Source organism: Pungitius pungitius, chromosome 16 (genome assembly GCF_949316345.1).
Source record: "Pungitius pungitius chromosome 16, fPunPun2.1, whole genome shotgun sequence".
NCBI lineage: Eukaryota > Metazoa > Chordata > Actinopteri > Perciformes > Gasterosteidae > Pungitius > Pungitius pungitius.
The window spans coordinates 12,358,886-12,369,059 of NC_084915.1; the positions used below are offsets into that span (position 1 = coordinate 12,358,886).

The 10,174-nt window shown below is 45.4% G+C and overlaps 1 protein-coding gene across 2 annotated transcripts; it reads left to right on the top strand.

The window, feature by feature from the left end:
* The first annotated feature begins 311 nt into the window (after nt 1-311).
* slc43a2b (solute carrier family 43 member 2b) lies at nt 312-8,963 on the top strand. Of its 2 annotated transcripts, XM_037467446.2 has the most exons (15): nt 312-399; nt 1,199-1,494; nt 3,420-3,717; nt 3,814-3,869; nt 3,976-4,052; nt 5,748-5,840; nt 6,017-6,150; nt 6,293-6,483; nt 6,579-6,722; nt 6,884-6,901; nt 7,391-7,523; nt 7,667-7,799; nt 7,925-7,998; nt 8,137-8,260; nt 8,357-8,963. In XM_037467446.2, exons 2-15 carry the CDS (start codon nt 1,335-1,337, stop codon nt 8,516-8,518), a joined length of 1,797 nt encoding a protein of 598 aa, XP_037323343.2. In that variant the 5' UTR covers nt 312-399; nt 1,199-1,334; the 3' UTR covers nt 8,519-8,963. The 2 variants fall into 2 exon arrangements, with proteins under 2 accessions (XP_037323343.2, XP_037323344.2); XM_037467447.2 differs by lacking the exon at nt 6,884-6,901 and having other exon boundaries at nt 313-399.
* Nucleotides 8,964-10,174: the final 1,211 nt, after the last annotated feature.

Sequence of the window (10,174 nt, forward strand, 5' to 3'; positions counted from 1 at the left end):
GCTGAAGTACATTGTGTTTTAACCAGACTTTGTTTGGCTGGATGTTGTTTTGTTTTTCTCCCCATTGCACAATTGCTTTTATATCACGGACCTAGTGTATCATTCTTATTAAAACAGACTTGTTTTGCTTCGCCATTAAGAGGATTAAAAATGTTCATCGTTTATTGCCTGATCCACTAACTCCAATTCAATATCTAGTTATTGTAGACATATCAAAGCTTAGTGCCATGTGGTTGGCCGAGGTGCAGACGCCGGGCAGCCATTGGTCAGTAGAAGGCGCTGTTTGAAGACGCCCGGCTGTATAAATGGGGCTTTTCACACATAACTGGTCATTTGAAGGCAACCGGAGTTCATCCGTTGTTTGGAGCAGTTTGATGCTGCTGCTTCCAGCTCGGAGAGGTAAGAGAAGCTCTTCATTTACTAAGTGCATTGTAGAAACATCTTATTTGATAAGACATCCAACAACAGGCTATCCCTGATTATGATGTGGTCTCTAGCTTATTTACTTTCCATGTGATATCCACCTGCTTTTATAATACTGCTGGAGCAGATTGTGTGTGTGTGTGTGTGTGTGTGTGTTCTTCCGAGTGAGTGTGTGACAGAGAGAGAGAGAGGTCGGATTTGTTTCTGGTTTGTTCCTTTATGTTTTGGATGCACCGCAGTAATTGCGGAGGAAAGCTGCGGCTGGATGGGCCTGAGACATTTTAGTTGGTGTGCAGTGAGGTAGAGGCGCCGTGGAGTGAGGGAGCAGAGAGAAAGCCCCGTTTTTCTCTGTCCAGTCCGGACCAGTTGGCCTTTTCGAAAACAAACAGCAGAGTCCCTGTGATGCCACCCCTCATTCTTCTCAAGTCATTAGTGCCTATGATGTGATGCAAGATCTTTGTCTCCCCCGGCAACAGAGTGAGGTTATGGTCCGTCTACTAGCAGGAGTGTTAATAATTTGCCATTCATTGTTGGCAACATGCTGTTACTTCTTCTAATCAGGGAAACTTTCAATAAATCTGAAAAAAAGTTATGAAACAAACAGGGAATGTGTCCCACTGCAGATTCACTTCCTCAGTTATCTTCGATTAGGTTCAAAGTTTAGTGCTTTTATCTTGGGATCCTTCAAAAGCTGAACCTCTCTGTGCGTCAGTAACTGCAGCGATAGGCTAACTGTGAAACCTCCCACCCTCCTCTTGTGCCGTTCTCTTCACAGATAAGTGATCAGTGATCCCTCATCCCGGGCGTCAGTCAGGGAGGCTCTCTCTCTCTCTCTCTCTCTCTCTCTCTCTGCTCGGCTTTCCTTCCCCCCTACTTTGCCCCTCTCTCCCTAATTTAATAACCCGTCCAGCATGGCTCCGACCTTGACCACGGCGTTCGCCAGGCGCTGGTGGATGGCCGTGACTTCCATCATCGAGAATCTGCTCTTCTCCGCCGTGCTGCTGGGATGGGGATCGCTCCTCATCATGCTCAAGTCAGAAGGCTTCTACTCGTACCTTTGCCACGAAGAGGGTGAGTCGCAGCTGTGGAAGTTCTGTCGCAATACGTGGTTTTGTCTCAATTTTCCATCGTGGTGTAGTAATTGCTCATTTTAGGAGAAGCAAATCTTGAGAGTGTGTCTTCATGAGGTCTTTCTACCTGTAAGGCTCCACATTGAGCTGTTAGAATGAGGGCTGGTGGTAAGGGACGCCTCACCAGTCACTTGCATTGTGAGTTCCGGTAAAAGCAGGAGTTTTTATTTAATAGATGCAACGTGGCACTGCTGCCTTTATCGCCTCTTCCTATCTCCGGGAAGAAAAGGTGTTTCCTCCGAAGGGACTCCGGAGATTAAACCTGTTGAGTTAAATGAAATAGAGCAAGCAGGGTTGCAATTTGAGACAGTGATCAAAAGAATACACAAGACCTGGACCAGACTGATCGACAGGAATCCTATGATCCAATAACGCACCAGATCAACTGTCCTTTTGGCCTCCCCCCGCCACCCATTCCTCACTTTGAGCAAAGTCAGGACTGTGCTTTGTCTTTTTAACCACAAAGGGGGAATTGATGCACACAATGGCCCCAGTCAGGTCTTACAGAAAGCAGAAGGGAACGTGTGAGATTAATCAGGCCACACTTATCCTTTGGACCTCTGGTGACACTGTGTCGTGGCCCACATCCTAAAACTAAATGATTGGCTGGAGTGGACAACCTTATCTATCCTACACTCCTGCTATTAAATTATATTTGTTATTTATTAAGGGATTTGACTTTGTCCCGGGTTGACCTTTAAGCCTATTCAGCATCGTGTTAGTCGTTTGACACATGACCGTCGACCTTTAGTTACTCAAGGACAGTTCCAGCCATGTCAGCTGCTATGCTGCGTGTCGACACAGAAGCAGACTCACCAATGACGTAACAAATAAGGAACCGGGATTGTATGAGACTTCCTGGAGAACTTCCGTCGCCATCCTATCTCTCTCTGATGACGTAGGGGGGAGAGGACCCGCAGCACCAGCTCAGCTGGTTTCAGGCATGTGACATGTGACAGAAGGATAGATTTAATGACCAGTTGCATCAGAGTTGAAAGTCCACTGATAAAGGACAGGAAGGCAGGAGACGACTGATAGAAAAGTGATGAATAGCATAAATCGGAAAACTGGGGGGGGGTCAACGGTAAAAACAAGATGATTAAGCAGCGTGGATTAGGCTTTTGTGCACATTCAGCAGACATATTTGAGAATTGGTTAAAGCTGCACGTTATGTGGGAAGCTGTGCTCATGACTAACCAAGGAAGAGAATTAAAGGTCGTTGGATTCGGTTCATTTTGCACCGTCAGGTTCTTTCAACTCGATCCAAAATAACACCAAGTATTGTATACGCATGCACTTATATGATCTGCTCCCAGAAGACACGTTGTTCTCGAGCACGTCTCTGTGTTTTACACAGGGACCCACGTTCTTGCATCACGTGGCTACAGAGATGTCGGGTGGCAGAAACCGCGGAGGTGTTAGTGTAATCCTGAACGTTTTTAGCCCATTGTTCCCAAACCACCGCCTCCCTTTCTCCCTCACATGGACTTTTCCTGGACTTTTGCCCCTTTATCTCCATATGGGTTCTGATGATAATGGGATGTTTATTGCCAGAGCCTGCTTATCACAGCTTTCGAACATATAAAATCACAACTAATAAAATCTGTGCACTGGACACTGCAGGTTGGTCGATGTGTCACATACTGTAGGTGTGTAGTTATAACAAGCACACGTTCCGTGCCTATGTAGCATCCGTGTGTTAACGTTAGCCTGGGAATAAGCATACCGTCCGGCTCCAAGTACTGACACAGGTCAAACGATTATTACACAGCTCAACCTTCACGTAAAATATTTTCTGTGTAGCAGTGAGACGAAATAAGACGTGCAGTTTTACCCATGTTTACCTTCTTTCCTTGTGTTCTTCAGGCTTCAACAGTTCCAGCGTCAATCTATCCCAAAACCTAGCAACACAGGCGCCCGATGACTATGCCGACTACTATGACAGCCAGCGTGGCTCGGTTGGTCTGGGAGACGGAGTGGAGATGAGGCCCCTGGCCCCCGTAGATGGGCCCCTGAGGATGAACGGCTGGCTGATTTGTAAAGAACAGGATGAGATGCTGAACCTGGCGTTCACGGTGGGCTCCTTCCTGCTCTCGGCCATCACGCTGCCACTGGGGGTCGTCATGGATAAATACGGGCCCCGCAAGCTCCGACTGCTGGGCAGGTGAGCCAATGAGGGAAGAATCCAGCTGTGAGGTGGTTCATTTGCAATTATGTGAGCCTGTGGCAATTTAAAATTGTGCTAATTATTTCTTTCCAGCACGTGTTTTGGATTCTCCTGTCTTCTAATTGCTTATGGATCCTACAATCCAAATGGTGAGATGGTCTTTAGAGTTTTCATTTTTTACCCTCTCATTGTTTGAAACAATGTACAGTAGTTTGGTTGTTTCAAGCCGCCAGCTAACACGTGTGACCTTCGCAGAACTCTCCGTCCTTATCTTCATTGCCCTGACCTTCAATGGATTTGGGGGCATGTGCATGACCTTCACCTCTCTCACGGTGAGTTTTTGTTGCACGGCTACATGTTCTCCTCCCGCTGTGGACTCTTTGCACTCCATGATGTTTATAGATGTATATCATAGATGCTACATTTTTTTGTCTTTTTAGGGTTTTGTCTTGCTGTTATTGGTCAATTCTAGTAGTTTGCTGGCTCCTTGCCTGCACACACTGTCCCTCGCCTCTTGTCTGGCGTTTCGTTTTTTGGCTTCTTTCTCTGCACTCTGAGTTCCGAGCAGGAGGAGGGTGGAGGGGGGAGGTGGGGGGGGGTTTGGGGAGAGAGGGAGATGCTTCATTATCACTTTCTACAGTTTCTATTATTGTGCTTGAGCAAGGACATCATAGCAACTGCTGGGTGTTGGAGTTTACATGCGCACACTGTTATGTACTTGCAGATAAAGGACACTGACCCATTTTGTGTTGTCACAGAATTTCAAAGAGCATTGTGGTATGAAAAGTATCAACATTAAATGCAGCAGGATCAGAGATATCGTCCCCTCTGTCCTTCTACTCCTCAATTTCTTTTCCCTTCACCTCACCATTCATTTGCATTCTTTCCCTGCTGTTCTTCTTCTCCCCGTTGCATCCCCTTGTCCTCCGTTCAGTCTTAGGGGGACTCACACAGGAGTCCTGGGCCGTACCATGGTGATATTGTTCACCAGAGAGGGCCTCTATTCCAGTAAATCTCCCAATAAATGTCTCTCTTCCATACCCCCACAGTCTGTTGCTCCAATGTACAAATCCCCCAATGTTGTATTTGTTGCATCTCCTTGAATCTGTCATTAGTCGTTGCCAACGGGCCTGAATGTCAGTGATGAGGTAACACCATGATATAGGGCTCTGTTACCTCCTTTTTCTTGGAAGTCTTCAGAGTCTCTGCATTGGACCACATCTTCCCTGGAAACCACCATTTATCCAGTCTCCCTTTAAAAACTTTCTTTACAACGTCTTGCACACTCAGCGTGGGGTTAACCATCAGCTCGCAGGCTGCTCCTTGACTCTTATCGTGACTGTGCCTTACAGGCATTCAGTCTCAGTGGAAAGGTGTGGGGTAACACTCTGAGCAGTTGTCAGGTTAACTTTCGCCTTCGGGTTTGTTGGGCAACGGCTAATGTATTTTGTATTGTAAAGTTGGAGGATTTTTCTCCAAATACTATTGGTGAGATTGTTGTCACTGGTGGCTTTAATATGCATACTACACATACAAACACGTACTTCTTCCAGTCTTATGTAATTGGATGTGATTTTCATTGCTTAAGCTTGTGAATGTTCTGCCACCTAGTGTCTCTCCCTGTTTCCCTCTCAGCTCTCGTTTCTCTGTTCTCAAATGGGAGTAAAGCATGAAAAAAATAGTCACCCCGTCTGTGCAGCATTGCGATTGATTGTGTTGTGGACAGCGACATGTTGCTTTGCCTCGCATTCCATGCTACTTTGTTGCATTGTAGTTCCTCTGATGTCTGCTTGCTAACTTTGACCCCCGGTGTCAATCTGCACCATGCACCACCGTGTCCCCAATCTGCCTTTGAGCAGCTACACTGCAGTTGAGATCAGTTTGATCTTGACAGAGGATGCCTTAACCTGTGAACCTATATACACAGCACACAATAGAATATCGCTCATTTTGTGTAAAGCTTATGCAGGAACTTTGAGAGTACCAAAGGACAGGCTGTGATGATGTCTCGTTCTCTTTCACTTTAGCTCCCTAACATGTTTGGGGACCTCCGCTCCACCTTCATCGCCCTGATGATTGGCTCCTACGCCTCCTCTGCTGTCACCTTTCCTGGTGTGAAGGTAACGAACACTGAATCTACATCTCTGTACCCACACTTCTAACTAGTTTATTTTGGTCTTATTCCATGTCAATCTTATCTCTTGAATGCAATGTGCAGCCGCGCTCAGCTTCCACTCTGAGCCAACACTGTCTCGTCCGTTCTCTGTGTTTATTGGTCATGTTCCGATGTCCGCAGGTGATCTACGACCTTGGCATATCTTTCATTACTATCCTGGTGGTGTGGGCTGCATGTTCCGGACTGGTCTTCTTGAACTGCTTCCTGAACTGGCCATTGGAGCCCTTCCCAGGACCGGAAGACATGGACTACACGTTAGTACCTCTGCTAGTCACAGTGGCGTACAGTCATAGTGGACAGTAAACTGTGTCCTATACTATGTACTGTGTCTATGGAGTACTAGACACTAGCCCCGTCTTTCCTCACAACTTTTCCTCTTTTCCTCTGATTTCTCAGTATAAAGATCAAGTTCAGCTGGCTGGGCTTTGACCATAAAATCACGGGGAAGCAGTTCTACAACCAAGTGACCACCGTGGGACGTCGTCTAAGTGTGGGTGACAATCTGAAGCAGAAGGAGTTGGCCACCAAGGAAGGAAACCAGCTCTGCCTCTCCACCACGGACCTGGAAATGGAGACGAAAGAAGAGTGTAAAAGAGCAGAATTCAACCCCCTCCTTGATCACCTCCTTCGTCCTCCTCCCACTCTAATGCGTGTTGTTTATCTTTGTTGCCCCCACCTGCAGCCCAGTCATTCTTGAAAACCATCACCAGCACAATCTTCGTGCTCAGTCTGGTGACCATGTCCATCACTCAGCTCCGTCTCCTGTTCTACATGGGGGCCATGAACAGCGTTCTGGAGTCGCTCAGTGGTGGAGACCTCGACAAAGGTCGGTGGCTTTTTTTCCCCGCGTGCCTTTCCATTTGTGTGCGTAATCAAATGTGAACACCTGTTGATTGTTTTATTTTGTGCTCCTTTATCAAGTCGTTTCTACTGTGCTTCATGACTTGAAAGCAGCTGGACTTACAAGGGTTTTAATTTAATTTTCAGTGGAAAGAATGGAAGTCGGTAAGAATGAAAACTCGTAGAAGTAGAACCCTGAGGCATTAGATTATTAACTCTCAAGTTCACTCCAGTTGGAATTTGAACTTTAGTCGTAGGTTTGCCATCACAAAACTACACTAAATCCACTAACCATGCTCCCTGGCTTTTAGATAGCTCAAGTTGTTAATTTATTAGACCTTTGTTTGACCTTGACATGTGAATAACAGAGTCCTTCAGCTGTCATTCAGCTTTAACCTGAAAGCAGCAGGTTCCCATTTGTTGTACTCATTAACAAACTCAGCACCAGCAGAGAGCATACGTCATGCGATACGAGCTGTTTCACATGATTAACTTTTCATTTTCTTAACATTTTCATTTCTCATTAAACCACTGGCAACAAATCCTCCAACGAGGCCAAGCATTTTACTTTTGAAAATCAGTTTTCTCCATATCCAATTTTGTTTGGAAATAAAAGTCGTTTAAAAAAAATTAAAATGTGGACCCTTCTTTCAGTGGGTCTCTACTCTTCCATCTTCGGCGTATTGCAGCTGCTTTGCCTGATGACCACTCCTGTGATTGGTCAGATCATGGATTGGAAGCTGAAGGAATGTGACGATGGAGCGGAGGGAAAGGAGCCGAGCAGAAAGTGAGTCCAACATACATAGCTTTTGACATTGTTGCAATGAAATTTCCACGTGACGAACGCAACCAAGAAACAAACCTTTATGGTCAAGGCTGCAATCTAAGAGCCTGAATGATTTGACCTCCCTTTCTGATTTTCTCAACAAGGGGGGAGACACAGATTAAGCGCAGAGACAAAAAAACACAGAAGGTGACCAACGCCTTGCGAGCATTCGTCCTCACCAACGTCCTTTTGGTGGGATTTGGGATCACTTGTCTGGTGCCCAATCTCCCCCTGCAGGTGAGTTTTCCAAAAGGCCTCCAGTTAGCCTGACTCCACCGACTGGGTGACGGCTAATACAATGTGTCGTGTTGTAGCTTAGCGTACACCGTGTAGCGTTTAAACAAACCATGCTGTTTCCACAGATTGTGTCGTTCGTCTTACACACTGTGGTGAGAGGATTCATTCATTCAGCGGTTGGCGGCCTCTACGCTGCTGTGTAAGTCTCGGTGGACTTTTAAACCTCCCGCCTCCAACTCACACAAATCCTCCCCGTCCTCATCGTCATGATCATCGTCACCCCTCGTCCCCTGGATGTGGCTTCTAACTGGGAATGCGCCGCTTCTGTCTCTTGCAGGTATCCCTCCTCGCAGTTTGGCAGTCTGACGGGCATGCAGTCTCTGGTCAGCGCCGTCTTTGCTCTCCTGCAGCAGCCCCTGTTTCTGGCTATGATGGGACCCTTGGAGGGAGACCCTTTCTGGGTATGAATGCACACACACACGCACACACGCACACACACTCCAAAGCTCTCACAAATCAAACCACTGGACGTGGCTAATTCTGATGTTATCCCTCAGGTCAATATTGGACTCTTTGGTCTGAGCATGCTGGGCTTCTTGCTGCCTCTCTACCTGATCTGCTACAGACGGACACTCTACAAACAGCAACAGCAACGGGAGGACAACGCTAAGATCTACTTAAAAATCAACGGCTCCGACGTCCCCGAGGCCTACGTCTAGAGGCAACTGAAATGTTAACTACTTAGAATATGCCATCTAAACCTACGGCGTGAGTTATGTAGGTTCCCATAGAGTACACACACACACACACACAAACACATCGCCTTGCCCTTTTTTCCACACTGCGAAAGAAGATAAAACGAGGCCGTGGTTGTCACAGAATGTGGTCAGGTGCACAGTCGCTAAGTAGGAAGGTGAAACGCGGAGGAAAAAAGACGAGGAAAGACTGTGAAAGGAAAGAGGCACGAGCCCTCTGCATCTCCCCCCAAATCCTCTGACTTTTTTTTCTATAACCTCCTCTCCGAACAACGTATCAGTGCAGATCTGCTGCGCATAAGACTGTTTTAATATCCCACAAACGAACAGAAAAGGAGAGTTTGTTTCGCTGAAGAACATCATCGCTGCGACAGTATCAATTCTGCTTAACATCCACCACAAAATGACTTCACCACCATTAGAAGTCAGCAAATGTCTTGTATGATGACTTCATAACACCCCCATTGTAAATCCCATAACATGGTGCAACCAGTCTGTACTCGGCTGGATTTTTTTTAATAGATGGTTTAAGGTAAGTGTGAACTGCATGGCATTAAACAGGGAGGAGGGAAAAACCTTATTGCAGATGTGTTAAAGAGACTTATGATTTAATTATAGAGCTGGATTGTTTTCCCTTTTTTTTACCAAACAAACATTTTACAGTAAATTAAATGGCAGTTGCCTGGAATATTCTGTAGTATGGATGTTTTTCCATGAACGAGCAAAGTACAGACCAACTGCAACATGTTTTTCTGAGAGCTAAATGTTAATTTAGATTTAGAGTATTTATTTTATTTCTTGCAGTCTTTGGGGGGGGTTTTTAGGTTAAGTTTACCAACAAAATGTGTTCATTTGGCAGCATTACACAAATCAGTGAATATTGGTCCCGCCATCATGTTCCCCGTCCAGTGTATCCATAAATTGTCATCATTTCCTTTCTGTTCAGCACTTTCTATTCTGTTAGCGCCCTTTAAAAAAGTACCACTTGCAGTTTGGGCTTATACCTTCATACTTGTATTTATTTCATTTTACATTCACTTCCAGTATTTGAATCATGCTGTCATGTGTCCACTCATACGCTGTTGTTTGCATAGCTCCTTCTTTTGCATATGAACACAATGTAGAGATGTCGTGTTGCACAAGTGTTCCTTTTTGAAGAATTTCACACAAATGTTCCACAAGAATTTGTGGGTGTGAACTAAGAATAGTTGATCTCTTTAAATGGTCAATCTTGTTGGTATTTTCTTTTTACTGCTCACCAGGCTAAATAAAAGGACTTTATTGAAACCGTATTTATCTCATTGCTACATGCGAAGACAGAAAGGTGACGCTCCCATTCTGAGTGTGAAGACATAACGGCTCTTTACCAATATATTGCTTCCTTTTTTTACTCTAATAAAAGCACACTTTTTTCCTTTTAAATTGAAATACAAAATGAAGCTGTAAGGCTAAGGCCACTGATATATGAAGGGGGCCTTTGGAGATTTTGGGAATCAGAAAAGGTCTCAAACAAGGAGTTTTTAGGTTGTTACGTACCAACCAACCAACAGAGGTCAGTATTGGCAGCTTGCCTTTGAGGGCATCCAAGTTGATGACAAGTGAAACATTTCTTATTGCAAC

Excerpts from the sequence above, each read along its gene's own strand:
- slc43a2b (XM_037467446.2), top strand. The coding sequence starts at position 1,335 with ATGGCTCCGACCTTGACCACGGCGTTCGCCAGGCGCTGGTGGATGGCC. Across the intron at positions 7,999-8,136 it reads GGCGGCCTCTACGCTGCTGT|GTATCCCTCCTCGCAGTTTG; the intron begins GTAAGTCTCGGT and ends TGTCTCTTGCAG. Across the intron at positions 8,261-8,356 it reads TGGAGGGAGACCCTTTCTGG|GTCAATATTGGACTCTTTGG; the intron begins GTATGAATGCAC and ends GTTATCCCTCAG.